The sequence below is a fragment of the Nelusetta ayraudi genome, unplaced genomic scaffold (genome assembly GCF_046127955.1).
Source record: "Nelusetta ayraudi isolate G7.1 ecotype Tasmania unplaced genomic scaffold, CSIRO-AGI_Nayr_v1 ptg000003l, whole genome shotgun sequence".
NCBI lineage: Eukaryota > Metazoa > Chordata > Actinopteri > Tetraodontiformes > Monacanthidae > Nelusetta > Nelusetta ayraudi.
The window spans coordinates 2250246-2265783 of record NW_027466053.1 but is presented as its reverse complement, the minus strand read 5'-3'; the positions used below and the strand labels follow the sequence as shown (position 1 = coordinate 2265783).

Below are 15538 nucleotides of genomic sequence, written 5' to 3'. Positions count from 1 at the left end.
CAGGTATTGCCCCCTCTCCCCTCCACAAACCTTCCGCCAGACTCAACAACACCCCTCTCCCCACCCCCCACATTGACACAATTCTCACCACTCATCACCACAGACCTGGTCAGAGGACAGCTGAGGAAACTTCGACCCAGGAAAGCCGCAGGCCCGGACAAGGTGTGCCCAACACTACTGAAGACCTGCGCTGAAGAACTGGGGGATCCACTACAACGAATCTTCAATCTAAGCCTGAAGATTGGGAGAGTGCCCACCCTCTGGAAGACATCCCGCATCGTTCCAGTTCCGAAGAAGAACCGGCCCAACGAGCTGAATGACTTCCGGCCAGTGGCACTCACTTCACATCTGATGAAGACGTTGGAACGGCTCTTCCTTAGCCTCCTCAGACCCCAGGTGCAACATGCCCAGGACTGCCTTCAGTTTGCGTACCAACCAGGCGTTGGTGTGGAGGATGCCATTCTTCACCTGCTTCATCGAGCCCACTCCCATCTGGAAAAGGGAGGCAGCACAGTGAGGATTCTCTTTCTGGACTTTTCTAGTGCTTTCAATACTATCCAGCCCCCCTTGCTACAGGACAAACTGAGCAGGATGGGAGTGGACCCCCACCTGGTGGACTGGATTTCTGACTACCTCACTGGCAGACCTCAGTACATTGCGCTGAAGGACATCACATCTGATACAGTCGTCAGCAACACCGGAGCCCCCCAGGGCACAGTGCTAGCCCCTCTTCTCTTCACCCTGTACACCTCGGACTTCTGCTATAAGTCTGAGCTGTGTCATATTCAGAAGTACGCCGACGACACAGCCTTTGTTGGGTGCATCAGGGAAGACAGAGAGGAGGAGTATCAAGGACTGGTTGGGGACTTTGCCACATAGTGCCACACAAACCACCTACAGCTCAACACCTCTAAGACAAAGGAGCTGGTTATTGACTTCAGGAGGTCCAGACCAAGACCACGGCCTGTCCTGCTAGAGGGAGCTAAGGTGGAGGCTGTGGACTCCTATAAATACCTTGGGGTGTGGCTGGACAATAAACTGGACTGGACTACACACACCAGCCACCTGTATGGGAAGACACAAAGAAGGACGTACTTCCTAAGGAGGCTGCGGTCCTTCAACATCTGCAGCAAACTCCTGCGGATGTTTTACCAGTCTGTGGTTGCCAGCATATCCAAGAAGGACCAATCCAGACTGGAGAAACTGATCAGGCGGGCCGGCTCTGTGGTCGGCATGAAGCTGGACTCTCTGGTGACGGTGCCGGAGAGGAGGACTCTGGACAAACTGCTGGACATTATGGACAATGCCAGCCACCCCCTGCACACCGTCATCAGCAACCAGAGGAGTCTGTTCAGTGATAGACTGCTCCTTCCAAAGTGTCGGACCAACAGGCTCAAGAACTCCTTTGTCCACCATGCCATCACTCTCTACAACTCCTCACTTGGGGGGAGGAGGAGGACATAGAGTGCTGAGGGTAGTGGTAGGGAAAGGAGGTGGCCATTATTATGTATATGTATATTAGTAATTATTTATTATTTTATACCTGTGTGCCGCTATTTAATTTAATTTAATTTATTTTTTTATTTATCTGTGTGCTGCTATTTCTTTTAATCTGTGTGCTTAAATTTCTTTTTCCATTGGTGTGTGCTACTACTGCTGCTGGAAGTGTTAATTTCCCTGAGGGAGTCATCCCAAAGGGATCAATAAAGTCTCTATGTATCTATCTATCTATCTATCTATCTATCTATCTATCTATCTATCTATCTATCTCTCTAAAGCACCTAAGAACCACTCACAGTCACCATCTTTACAGGATGTGCTTTCTAGACATGAGGGAGTTTTCAAGAGTGAGCTGGGCACATTAAAAGGGTTTAAAGCAACTATTCATGTCCCTGCTGATGCAACGCCCCGATTTTATAGGCCCAGATCTGTTCCCTTTGCGATGAAGCCAAAGCTAGATGCTGAGATTGACTGCTTACTCACAGAGAACATTATCACCCCAGTGAAGTTCTCTGATTGGGCTGCCCCTGTGGTCCCCTTGATCAAGCCTGATGGTAACTGCAGACTTTGTGGAGATTATAAACAAACAGTGAACAGAGTCTCGCCTTTAGAGCAGTATCCTTTACCCAAAGTGGAAGATTTAATGGCTGTGTTGGCTGGTGGCAAACAGTTCACCAAACTGGATATGAGCCATGCATATAAACAAATACAAATGGATGAGCAATCTAAAAAATACCTCACAGTCAACACGCATCGTAGCCTGTTCACATATAACAGGCTACCCATTGGAGTATCCTCTGCCCCAGCCATCTTCCAGAGAACCATGGAGGGGGTTCTTCAAGGAATACCTCATACGGCAGCATATTTAGATGATATTTTGGTGACGGGGCCAACTAAGGAATTACATCTCCAGAACCTAGATAAGGTGTTGACCAGACTCAAAGACGCTGGCCTCAGGCTGAAGAGGAGCAAGTGCACCCTGCTGGCTGATGAGGTGCAGTACCTGGGATATGAAGTGGATGCTACAGGAGTTCACCCAGTGGAAGCAAAGGTAAAAGCTATTGTGGATGCTGCAGCTCCAACAAATGTTACGGAGCTCAAGGCTTATTTAGGATTGCTAAATTATTATAATAGTTTCCTTCCAAACCTGTCCACGTTACTGGCTCCCTTGCACTGAAATCCAAGACAAAGTCTTTTGAAAATCCAAAGAGTTGCTGAGGTCAGCAAAGGTTTTAGTTCATTACTCCAGCGACAAAGCCCTGATTTTATCATGCGATGCTTCACCATATGGCGTAGGTTCCGTTCTGTCTCATAAGATGGATGATGGAACTGAAAAGCCCATAGGGTTTGTCTCTCGTACCTTGTCACCTGCTGAGAAAAAGTATTCACAGTTAGACAAGGAGGGGTTGGCTGTAATATTTGGCATAAAGCGATTTCACAAATACATTTATGGCAGGAACTTTATGATAACCACAGATCACAAGCCGCTTATCACATTATTCAGCGAGACTAAACCTGTCCCGCAAATGGTCTCACCACGTGTACAACTTTGGGATGTGCTGCTCGGAGCTTATGAGTATTGCATTGCGTATTGGCCAAGCCAGCAAAAATGCAAATGCTGATGCTCTCAGTAGGCTCCCATTGCGACAGTCGCCCCCTGCTGGCAAAGAGGAAGAACAAGTGCTGATGATGGAGTTAAAGGATGACACTCCTGTTAAAAAAGAGCAAGTGCGAAAATGGACAGCTAAAGATGTCACACTGTCCCGAGTCCATCACTATGTGCTCACAGGTTGGCCCTCCACAGGAGAACTCATGCCATTTTTCACTCGCCGCTTGGAACTCAGTGCTTGTGATGGTTGCGTTTTGTGGGGAGCTCGTGTTGTCATTCCACAGGAAGGACAACCACTGCTGCTAAAGCTGCTGCATCAGTCTCATCCAGGAATGTCCAGGATGAAGGGCCTAGCCAGATCCTACGTCTGGTGGCCAGGTATGGACCAGGATGTGGAGAGGGAGGTACGTCAGTGTCCTGCCTGTCAAGAGAGCAGCAAGTCTCCTTCCTCAGCGCCACTGCATTCTTGGGAATGGCCTGAGAAGCCGTGGACCCGTCTACATGTGGATTATGCAGGCCCCTACTTGGGAAAAATGTTCCTGGTAGTGGTTGATTCACATTCAAAGTGGATGGATGTTTATCCTGTCAAAACTGCCAGCAGTCAGACAACCATTGAGAAGCTACGGCAAAGTTTCAGTATCCATGGCCTGCCCCAGATGTTGGTGAGTGACAATGCAACATACTTTACAAGTGCAGATTTTGCAGTTTTCTTGAAGAAAAATGGAATTAAACATGTAACCTCTGCCCCTTTTCATTCATCGTCCAATGGATTGGTTGAGCGGGCAGTCCACACGTTTAAGGAAGGGATTAAAAGAATGCAAGGAGGAAAGGAGAGTTTGAATACCAAAGTGTCTCGATTTCTGTTTAGTTATAGAATTACTCCACACTCCACAGGTTTGTCTCCAGCAGAGATACTGACGGCTCGGAGGCTGAGATCTACTTTTGACCTGCTCTTTCCAGACCTGAGAGCAAAGGTGGAGCAGAAGCAGGGGACACAGAAAAAGAACCATGACACACAACAAAATCTCTGTAGTTTTGTATCAGGAGATCCCGTGTTCACAAGAAACTATGGCTACGGACCGAAATGGGTTCCAGCAACCATCGGAAGTTGCACAGGTCCACTGTCCTTCACTGTTCGCCTGGGAAATGGACAGTTGTGGAGAAGACATGTAGACCAAATCAGGAGACGGGCAAGTGCCACAGATCCCGGTGTGCCACAAGAAGCTGTGCAACCAAAACTCGATGACCCCTCAAGACCCGGTGATCCCCCACTTCAGTCCCCTGTGGTCAGCCCAACTACCCCTGGGGAAGCCTCTCCACCAACCATAAGTGAGGCCTCCAGGGCTTCTCCACCTACACCTGAAGAGCCTACGCCAGCCCTTGTGGAGACACCGACGCCAGGAAAGAAAGGACATCCAAGCCAAGGTGCTCTTCCCGAGAGAGGCGCGTCCCTGACTTCTATAGACCCTAGGCAGAAAAAAGAAATGGCAGCAATGTTTGTTTAATATATAGAGATTTTTTTTAAAATCATTATTCTATTTTCAGTGTGCTACAGTCTTAAAATGGGGAGGATGTAGTATCTTTGCTTTAGTTTCATGTTTTTACCAGTAGTTCCGGTTTTATACCATTAGGTGGTGCTCTAGGTTCCCCCATTGTGTTCACGCTGTGCAGGTAGCCTATAAAAGGAAGTTCTTTTGTTTGGTGTATGTATCATGCTGCCATGTTCAAGTAAAGCTGCTGAATGCTACGTCCTGAATCCTGTGTCCTTATTTAGGTTACAACATATAGTATGTAATAGCCCCTTAGTGCTGGGGGATTCTGTGAAAGGTCAAAGGTTATCTGATTTTATTAGACACTGAGTCGATGAACAACAGCTGAAGAAAAAATGTTTTATTGACAAGTTCTGCATTAACACAACAATGATTGGACCTCCAACATGTGCAGTCAGCAGGTCAAATACACCCGTCTCCTTCCACTTCTCTGCACTAGTGTTGAAGCTAACTGGGTGGCAGTGCAGCTAGCTGGCTAGCTGTGCAACTGGACGGCTAGCGGTGCAGCTAACGTTGCAACGAACCGGCTAGCAGTGCAGCTAACCGGCTATCTCTGTTGAGGAGGAGGTTCCTACTGACTGTGTTGAGTCTTCAGAAGCACTTCAGGCACTAAGAGTGATGTCTAGGTCCTCTGTTTCTAGGCAGAAGAGTGACATGTTGTGGGGCAGCAGGTCTCTGACAACCTTATCGTCACAAATACAAAGACTTTAAAAAAGAAGAAGAAATGAGTCAAAGAGAAAACAATCCCAAAAACTGCTTCACATTACTCTGGGTTTTCAAAAACAGGAAGTGCGCAAACTGCTGCACTTACACCGCCCATCCACTGGGTTGCGCTGCAACTTCTGGTTGACCGCTCACTGCAACCCCCTAGTGGGGGGAAAGGTGGTCTTCTCTAGGACAGAATCAGTCAGAGAAAAGAGGCGGCGCCTCCGGAGGCCGCTGCCCACTCAGCTCTCGTCGCCCCCTTCAGTCCGACTCTTCACCGTCATTTTCCACTCGTCGCCCACCTCCTCTCCGATGACAATGCGGGTCTCTCGCCTCTCCTTGCTCACCTCCTCCATCTCCTTCCCTTCCTCCTCACTGTCCTCTTCTAGTTCCTCCCTTGTCTCCTCCTCCACCTCCTTTTCTTTTGTCCCCTGGTTTTCGTTTCCTGGCTCTGTCTTTCCCTCCTCCTCCTTCTCTATCTTCTGCTCCTCCATCTCCATGTCCCTCTGCTGCTGCTCCTCCTCCTTCTCCTTCTCTAGCTCCTCCTTCTCCTTCTCCAGCTCCTCCAGCTCTGGGCAGCCAAACTCCTGGGCATCAGGTCCCAGCAGGGTGTCCGTCAGGGTCTTGATGAGCTCTGATTGGATGTCCTGCAGCCTTGGCTCCTCCTCCTTGTGGACTTGCGCCAAGCGGAAGGAGGTCCTCCAGACGTCCTGGAGCGTGCTGAGGCGGCTCAGGGCCTCCAGCAGCCAGTCCACCAGCACCGAAGCCACGGCGGCCCGGAGCTGCTCGGCCGACGCCTCCTCCAGCTCCTTGGGGTTACCAGCGGTGAACTTTGCCCAGCGCCACAGCAGGAGGCGCTGCAGAACTGGCTTCATGCAGACCTCCAGCGGCTGGAGGTGTGAGGAGCAGCCTGCAGGGATGATGGCCGGGAGGGTCCTCAGCTCCCCGATGGACATCAGGAAGGCATCTCCCAGGTGACCCCGGTGCCGGTCCAGGACGAGCAGCGATTTTCTGGGAAGAGTGCGACCACTGATGTGCCGGTGCCACACCTTGTCGCTCCAGCGGTCCAGAGCTTCTCCCTCGGTCAGGGTCTCCTGGCCGGCCTCCAGCAGCACCACTGGTGGGACCGTCCGCTTGGCCAGGGGCGCGTTGACCAGCAGCAGTGACGGCAGCACGGTTCCGTCCGACAGCACCGCCAAGAAGACGGTGAGCAGCGGCACCGCCCCGCTGAGTCCCAAGGCCTCCGAGCGGCGGGATGGCTCAAGAACCGAGCCCAGGTCCAGGAAGACGCAGAGCTCGTCCAGCGCCGCCACGTCGGCAGCCTGTAACTCATGGTTCCGGATCACCTTCTGGGTGAAGTCCCGGTAGGCCCGGGCCTTGGCGTCCAGGAAGAGCGGCAGGCTACGAGGAACTTGGCCCGGCCTCCTGACGCCCAGCCGGTGGCGCAACATGAAGCTCACAGCCCAGCGGTAGGACAGGCTGAAGGGGGCGCCGAAGGCCCCTTTCTTCTTGAGGGCGGCGACGGCTCTGAGCAGGCCGTTGCTGGTGACAGGGAGCTGCTGCTCCCTCATGGAGAGGACCCAGACCACCAGCCGACTGGTCCCGCCGTCTTGGAACCCCGAGTCCGGTTCTGGCTCCGCCTTCCCCGGCCGCCTCCTGGCCTCCAGCAGCCAGGAGCCAATCAGCTGTCGGTCAGTCTGAAGAACCCTGGAGGCCTGGTCCAGACCCTCACACAGAGCCTGGAGGAGGGTCTGCAGCTGCTGATGGCTGAGACCGTGGCCCCCGTCTGTGGGGTCGTCGGGGGTGGTGCCCCGTGGTGGCTCCAGGATGGATGCCAAGCTGTCGTCTTTGGGGTCCAGGTCTTCCAAGTCCAGGTCGTCCAGGTCGTCCTCGTCGGAGAAGTCCGTGTCCTCCAGGGGGGCCATGTCACCGTCGGTCGGCACCTGCTCCACCTCGCCACTGCAGGGACAGAAGACCCCGCCCACCGTCAGTCAGACCCACCTCCAGCACAAAGCACAGCAGAGAGTCTCCAGGGGTCTTTACCTGACTGGTTCCCGCAGGAAGCCCACCTTTGTCGACCCTGTTCAAACAAACAAGAAACATCAATTTACTGCTGGACCTTTGTTCATGCTGACTTCACTGCATTCTGCTGGTAGGTACTGCTGCCACGATCTTTTTTAAAAGGCTCAGTATCACATGATCATATGAAAGATTTTACGTTTTTTTAGCAGTTTTTTTCAAATGGGTCTGATTACCTTTTCACCTTCAGTACCTCATGCATTTCAAAATGCTCCTCTAAGTCCGCATAGCATTATTAGAATCATCCCCTTAAGTACAGTTAAATCAGTTACATGCAACTGTGTACTTTACGAGCCGTGGGAGGCTGGGCTAGCTGCCTCCCATTCCGTTTTGCAATCATTGTTGACATGAAACTTATCTTGAAAAAAACGTCAAACATTACATAATACTTAGGCCCCTTCTCTTCAATTGTGGCAGCAAAAGGCTTCCGTAGCTCTAGTTAGAGTTTGGGTTTCCTTGGACTAAACACTGCGAAAGAAAGCTACTGTCTCCACAGCCCAAAAGCAACAGTACAAGTACAAGGAGTAACACAACAAGTGGGTAGTGGGGGAACCCTGCAGAGGGGAACTGTGTGAGGGGGAACAGACCCTTGTGGAGGGGCCAAAGGCCGTGGTACTCCCAGAAGCAGCCGGGCTTGTGGCAGAGGTGGACCTGGCAGGTGACGCAGCCGCTGGTGGTCTTGCGGTGGACCTTCTTCTGGTCGCAGTTCTTGCACCAATGTGGGGTGCTGCTGATCTTGACCAGACGGTGGTGCTGTTTGTGCTGCCGCTTGGGGACTCCGGCCCTTGTGGTCGCCACCCGGTGGGTGGGCGTGTCCGGGCTGTCGGGGAACTTCTGGGCGCACTTGGCCAGCTGGTCACCCAGACGCTTGCGGAAGGCGACCTGGGTGAAGAGGCTGTCGTGCACCCATGGGGGCGGGCTGTCCTTGCGGCTCTCCCGCAGCACAATGAAGGCGTTGACCACACTCAGGTTGACCAGGAACCAGAAGAGGCAGCGCCAGTGTCGGTCCAGCGGGACCCCCCCCAGAGGGTTGCAGGCCAGCAGCTGCTTGCAGATGTCCACCCCTCGCATGTTCTCCTGCAGGAGGCGGAAGGCCAAGGGCCGCTCCACCGGGTCCAGCTGGGAGACCTTGTTGAGGGACCTCCTCCAGACCTTGTCTGGCTGGCCGGCTTTGGCGTTGGTGGACAGGCAGCCCATCTCCTTGACATCCCTCCAGCGGGTGGCCAGCAAGGGGCCGTGGAGCCACTGCAGGAAGTCCCCCGGGTTCTCCAGGTGGCCCTGGTCCCAGAGGCCCCTGGGCAGGACGGAGCTGGGCGGTGGGAAGGAGCTGGAGGCGTAGACGCCCTGCTCTAGCAGCTTCTGCAGCAGCGGCACCGAGGTGAGGGAGTTGGCCAGGTACAGGTGGTGGTGCTTCTCCTCCAGACCCTTGACCAGCTCCGGCACCACGGCGAAACCCGCCTCCTGGCCCCCCGTTGCCGCCGCCTCTTCCAGCTGAACGAAGAAGCGGTGGCAGTAGCCCGACTTAGAGTCACACAGCAGCCACACCTGCGGCTGGGGGGCGTGGCCCTGCTCCTCCATGCCGGGCAGGTGGGCTTGGTCAATGACCAGGCTGCAGTTGGGCCGGTAGGTGTCCCACATGGCTCCGGCCAGCAGGTCCAGCATGGGGCCGAAGATCCGCCGCGGCTCGGAGGATGTGCCACCGCTGTACTCGTCGGCGGTGAAGCTGCCCATCCGGATGTTGGCGGCGATCTGGCGGAACCGCTCCAGGGCCATGGTGCGGCAGAAAGTGTGGCTACCGCCGTAGCGGTTGGAGGACCAGTAGTGTGAGATGTCGGGGAGGTTCTGGATGCCCATCAGGATGACCAGGCCGATGAAAGCTTTGACCTCAGGCACCGTGACTGGGACCCAATCGGGTAAACGGCGGCCCAGGAAACGGCAGGTCTTGGCGTGGGCGTTGGTCTCAGTGGTGATCAGTCCCACCAGCGCATCTGGGAACAAGAGGTTGAAGAAGTCGAGGGCGTCGCTGTTCTTGGCCAGCTGGTGGTGAGGTCCGGCAGCCTCGGTGAACAGGGTAATGACCCGGCCCGTGATGTCACCGGTTCTCAGGCGTGTCCAGTAGTCGGTCGACCTCCAAGACGGATTGTGCTCCTGGTCCAGTTCTGGTCTCTTCTGGTCCCGACGGACATGCAGTTGGATGTCAGGCTCAGCAAAGGCTGAAAAAAGGAAAATAAGGTGCAGAGCCTTAGCATGGGTTTCAAAGACAGGGTCCTCGGACCACCTCGGTTGTCCAGAACAGAAGAAGACCTCATTGAAAGGATTGCAAAGGCTTCTGGAGATACATCCAGGCCTGGAGCTGGTCTCCTTATCAGGTTTGTTCTGATTATGATACTGCGGTGTAGGTGCATGACCAACTCTTACTCCTGGGGCGACAGGTGGCGCTGTAGTGCATAGGGTTCGCCAGCAGGTGGTCGGCCATTTGGTCTGCAAACTGAGTCCTGAAGTGGCAGCCAGAGCAGTACAACTGGAATACGCTGAGGGTGGGAGGAAGGAAACACCGTCAAATACTGTAGGCCTCCCCCCATTGGCTGCCGACTAAACCAAACAACATCAACTGAGTTGTGTCAGGCGTCCCCTGGCTGTTCGGCGGTGGTTCTGCAACTCTAGGTGCCTGTCGAAGTGAGACTCACCACGGCGGAGGGCGTCTATGCAAAGGGACTACCGAGCCTTTGGACCGCGGCACATGGTGGCTACAAACAAAAACAACAACAACAACATCATCAACAGACCGGAAGGGCACCAGGAAGTTCTTCAGGAAGCTGAAGGTTCCTACTTGATCATGTGAGCAGCGTAGGCCCTGGAGCAGCAGCTGCTGTAGAGACACAGCAGGCAGCGGACATGGGTCGGGTAGTGAGCGGCGAAGTCCGAGGCGTTGGTCCCGCACTCCAGACATTGCAGGCGCTCCACGCCATCGCTCCTGCACCACACACACACACACACACACACACACACACACACACACACACACACACACACACACACACACACACACACACACAGTGTGACGTTACAAGCTCCTCCTCCCTAGGGTGTGGTCACCAGCCACAGGTTGGCCTTCTGTCTGACCTGCTGATGGAGACCTTGCTGTCGAGCGGCTTCTTCAGGGGCCACCGTTGACCTCTGTTGGTAACCGCCGGCAACTTTTGCGGCATTGTCTTGATGTTGATTGGCTGGATGAGGGGGGCGGAGCTTCGGCCCATCAATCGACCGACTCCAGATGTCATCAAGGGCCTCATCTTGCCGTAGGTCCTGATGGTCACCTGAGGAACGGACTAATGTTCAACAGACTGCTCGGGGGCACATGTGTGGAGAACCGTGGCAAGAGGGCGGGGCCCTGACCTTTGACCCGGGCGGCAGTCCCCTCAGCTTTTCCGGCCGCCGGAAGCTGCGGTGGTTCTCCAGCTTGTGCTTCTGCTTGTCCTTGACCAGGACAAACTGGAGGCGGCACCTGTTGCAGTGGGAGGCCTGGTTGGCCTGGAAATACAAAACATCACATCAGTCATGTGACTCTGTCACGTGACTGCAGCGGCGAGCGGCTGCGGAACGGGTGAGCTCACGCGGTGCCTCAGCAGGTGGTCCTGGTAGCTCTTGGAGTCCTTCTTGACCTTGAGGCAGAAGACGCACAGCATGTAGCGGGACTCCCGGTGGAAGTTGACAAAGTGCTGCAGGATGTCCGAGTAGAAGGACGAGCGGTACGAGCACACCTGGGGGTACGAGCACACCTGGAGTTATCAAGGCCTGAACGAGGAGCAGGTGGGTTTGGAGGGGGTGTCACAGGGGACCACTCACCTGGCAGACGTACGGCATCTCCCCAGGTTTGTGGTTGGACTTCATGTGGTTGAGGAAGGCTGGCTCGTTCTCAAAGGCCCACTCGCAGATACGGCACATACCTGGGGAACGCAGGTGAGCAGTTAGGTCACAGCTCGAGATGCACTGATACCAGTGTCGGCTTATTGGTACCGGCACCGGGATTGAGTACTCTGCTCATACTCGTAAAATAGGTGCCAATATACCACAATACTGATACTGGTACTCAGTATTGGTATCGGTGAATAAAATGCAAGTACTCGTACTCTACTCATTCTGTAAAAAAGGTGGTATCGGACCATCCGTAGTAACATCAGGTGTGTGTGTATGTGTGTGTGTGCGCTCACAGGGGGACAGGGTAGTGCTGTGCACCTGGTCCAGGTGGTTCCGCAGCTGCTCTGCTGAGGAGAAATGTCGGTAGCAGAACTTGCAGATCTTCTGGGCCTCTCCTCTTCTTCTGCCAACAATCAGCTCAGAGTGCTGGAGGGTGTGCTGCATCAGCCTTACAGTGCACACACACACACGCACGCACGCACACACACACACACACACACACACACACACACACACACACACACACACACACACACACACACACACACACACACACACACACACACAGAGAGAGAGGGTGAGACCAGCTGCAGACAGGTGTCAGGTGTGCTCAGGTGACTCACCCCAGGTTGTTCCTGGCCAGGTGGGAGCAGAAGCTGCAAGTTAAGGGGACGGCCCGGGAGCTCGGCGGCTCCCTCAGGCTCACGTCGCCGTCGTAGGTGCCGTAGTAGAACTCCTCCACGCTCATCATCACCCTGGGGGGCTCGGAGGTCGGCGCCAAGGTCGCCGGGGGGCTCACCACCATGTGGCCTGGAGCTGCACGACAGGAAAGCTGCGTTCTCAGAGGTGGAACCGCTCTGAAGACTGGAACGTGGAACAGGGCGAAGGACTGGAACCAGTTCCAGAGGTGAAACTATTCTAAGAGGTGGAACAGGTCAAAGGACTGGAATGTGGAACCAGTCTAAAGAATGGAACCAGTGACAGAGGTGGAACCGGTCAAAGGCCTAGAACCACCAGTCCCAGTCCCAGAGGTTGGAACTGGTCTAAGGACTGGAGCCATTCTAAGAGGTGAAAGACAAAACAAGGTTCTTACTGATGTTTAAGGAAGGGCTTCTGTTGACTCTGTTGGCCGAACCCAACGGAAGGGTGGGGGAACCTGCTAGTTTCAAGGTGTTGACTCCGCCCACCTGGCTCACCTGAAGATTAACTGGAAGGAAAAAAGTCTTGGGTTAGCAGGAGTCCAGCAGGGCGGCGCTGTGACCGGCGAGCCGTCCCACTGCTCACACACACACACACTGACCAGGCTGGGGGCCGCCGGGCCGCAGGGCCAGTGTGGGGGGCAGCTGCATGGCGCTGAAGGTGGAGCCGGACTGGACTGGACCCCTGACTGGGGCGGGTGGTCTGGTCTGAGTGGTCTGGCCCTGGGCCGCCATGGGAGACACGCCCACACTGGAGTGCACCAGCTGACCCAGTTGAGAAGCTGTGGGGGAGAGGAGTGGGGTGGGGTGGGGGGGGCAGTGATCAGCTGGGACCAATCATGGCAGTTATCAATGATCGGTGATGATGCGTCCTACACTGGATCAGAGTGAAGGGCTGCATGGTCTGGCCGGTCTGCAGGTTCAGCACCAAGGGGGCGCCGTTGTTCATCACGGGGAAACCCTACAACCCGGCCAATCACAAGCTTCAGTTTTATCACGCACGTAAAGAAATTGAAAAAAAAAACCAAAAAAAAACAGAACAAAAAACAACACTGATGCGTTGTTGTTACTGTGCGCACCTGTGCTGTCAGCAGGATGGACGCACCTCCGCCGCCACCAGGGGGCGCAGGCAGCAGGAACGTCCCATTGGCCGTCTGGGTCAGGATGAGGGGCTGGGCCTGAGCCATCAGGGGCGGGGCTTTAGCAGCAGGTGCAGCTGGTCCGGAGGGGAGGGGGGCGGAGGAGGTGGTGATGATCGTGGGAGCAGAAGGAAGAAGAGGAGGAGGAGGAGCAGGAGCAGGAGCAGGAGGAGGGGCCAACACCGAGGGGGAAGGTGAGGAGGAGACGCCCTGATGGGGCGGAGCAACTGAGAGAGAGGATGACAAATCAGATTCATCAGGTGGATAATACACAGACAGACAGACAGACTGGTGCTGTAGGTCTCCAAAGTGGTCTTGATCTCCAGACCTCTGACCACCTTCAGTTATGTTGATAATTTTCTTGGTAAGTCTTATTTTTTTCTCCATCTCGATGCTCTTGAGTCTTGATTAGGTCTTGGTTTCGGTTGGTGCCGTCCTAACAATGCACGCACGCACACACACACACAACAATGATTAAAGACACTAGTCAACAACACACACCTGCAGGACCAGGTGAAGCAGGGGGCGGAGTCTTGGGGGGCGGCGTCTCAGCAGCAGGAAGAGGAGACAGTGAATCCTCCACTGGAGAGACAGGCTAGGAGTTAGTCCAGTGCTGTGTGTGTGTGTGTGTGTGTGTGTGTGTGTGTGTGTGTGTGTGTGTGTGTGTCTGTCTCACGTGGTTCACAGTAGCTGTCTGAGAAGTCGGTCTCGTCCTCGTCCACGCCGTCGTCCACCTGCTGCCACGGCTCCAGCTCCTCCTCCTCACACTCCATGAACAGCTCCGTCTCCATGTTGCTGTGGAAACCAGTTGGAGAAACTGCCATCAGCCCCGGCGCTTCGGACCACTTCCTGTCACACAACTCAACACCACGGCACTCAGCTGGAGACTTTGGAGGAATGTGTCACAACTGCCGACAGGAAGTGATGACGCTAGATGCGGAAGTAGACGGTGAAGTTTCTGAGCAGCCAGTTTATAGGCAACCACGAAACTTATTACATTTTAATTAATTAATACATTAATCTTGAGTTATTCATCGGCAAATTTCACAAAACACAAAATGAGATTCTCCAAATTCCTGCAAAGTTTTCAAATACTTCTGCTAAAATTTAATTTGTACACATATAATGTGGAACTACATAAGAAAAGTGACTATAAGCTGCAATGTTTTGCTGACTTGTCATTAATAGGCCTCAGTTTAAACAAGGAGTTCACTGTGTCTTATACCTTTAACTGCTTCTTTTTTTCTTTTTTTAGCTGGGAGACTTTGTTCAGGACCTCCTGACACGACTGAAAAGATATGATGTCATATTGATGTTTGTGTTCTCATATATGCTGATGATCTGCACTTTATGTTTGGATATTGAAATGTTTAAAAGGTTTGAACGACACTTTGGTTAGCTTAGCGCTGCCGCTTCACAGCAAGAAGGTTGTGGGTTGGATTGTCGGGGTCTCCTGGGACCGTCCTGTGTGGATTTTGCATGTTCTCCATGTGACTGCTGGCTTCTCTCCAGGTTCTCCAGCTTCCTCACACACTTCAAAAACATGCATGTGAGGAAACTCTGAATTGTTTGTAGGTGTGTGCGTTCGACTTCTCTTTGGACAAACCAACACACCACAACAGACTGACTATAAGCCACTTCTGCTACTACAAAAAAACAAAATCAAAATCTTTTTCCTCCTCTGTTCCAGTTGGGAAATCCGCTGCAACGCTCGCTATGGCCACTGGGAGGCGCTGTGGCTCCGACTGCTCTGCTCCTATCCGAGCTGTGTGGCAACCTTGGATGTATTATAAGAATTTATTATATGTATTATAAGGCAACTGGCTGCTCGCTCCACCGCCAGACGGAAGTGAGAACGAGATAGATGGGGGGAGAGAGAGAGAGAGAGAGAGAGAGAGGGAGAGAGAGAGAGAGACGCAGCCCCGCCAACATGCCCCCCCCTCCCCCGGTCTGACCGCCCGCCCGCCTGCAACCGTCCCGCCTCACACACCAACCGCTCCCTCCGCTCTTTCCGCCGAACGGAACCGAGCCGAGCCGAACCGAGCCACGCTTACCTGCTTGCGACGTTGCCAAGCGAGCCAACGGAGCACGGACTGGTCCGGACGGTTCTGTTTCCGAGACAAGAACGCAAGACGTTGTTCCTTCCTTCCCCTACCGCCCCCCTCGCTCATACGTCACTTCCGTCGTAGGTTAGCGTCGTTTCTCATTGGTCGGTCCTGCTGGAACTTGCGTTCTGCAACGCGGCTGTGTTGTTTCTCGGCTCGGTTCGGTTCGAGTTGAAGGAAGTCCGACTGATGCTAAGCTAACAGACACGCCCATCGAGTGTGTGTTCGTGTGTGT

At 53.9% G+C, this 15538-nt stretch overlaps 1 protein-coding gene across 1 annotated transcript; it reads right to left on the bottom strand.

The window, feature by feature from the left end:
* Nucleotides 1–4984: 4984 nt before the first annotated feature.
* pogzb (pogo transposable element derived with ZNF domain b) lies at nucleotides 4985–15538 on the bottom strand. The gene is made up of 19 exons (XM_076028809.1): nucleotides 15253–15538; nucleotides 13875–13993; nucleotides 13700–13780; nucleotides 13139–13425; nucleotides 12936–13020; nucleotides 12662–12841; nucleotides 12455–12568; nucleotides 11985–12177; nucleotides 11655–11809; nucleotides 11290–11390; nucleotides 11058–11204; nucleotides 10840–10974; nucleotides 10567–10760; nucleotides 10274–10417; nucleotides 10131–10190; nucleotides 9862–9974; nucleotides 8031–9656; nucleotides 7408–7444; nucleotides 4985–7323 (listed from the first exon to the last, which is right to left on the bottom strand). Exons 2-19 carry the CDS (start codon nucleotides 13987–13989, stop codon nucleotides 5607–5609), a joined length of 5484 nt encoding a protein of 1827 aa, XP_075884924.1. The 5' UTR covers nucleotides 13990–13993; nucleotides 15253–15538; the 3' UTR covers nucleotides 4985–5606.

Coding starts and splice junctions, on each gene's coding strand:
- pogzb (XM_076028809.1), bottom strand. CDS start 13,989: ATGGAGACGGAGCTGTTCATGGAGTGTGAGGAGGAGGAGCTGGAGCCG. Junction 11,810..11,984: donor CTGGCCAGGAACAACCTGGG/GTGAGTCACCTG, acceptor GTGCACTGTAAG/GCTGATGCAGCACACCCTCC. Junction 9,975..10,130: donor CATAGACGCCCTCCGCCGTG/GTGAGTCTCACT, acceptor TCCCACCCTCAG/CGTATTCCAGTTGTACTGCT.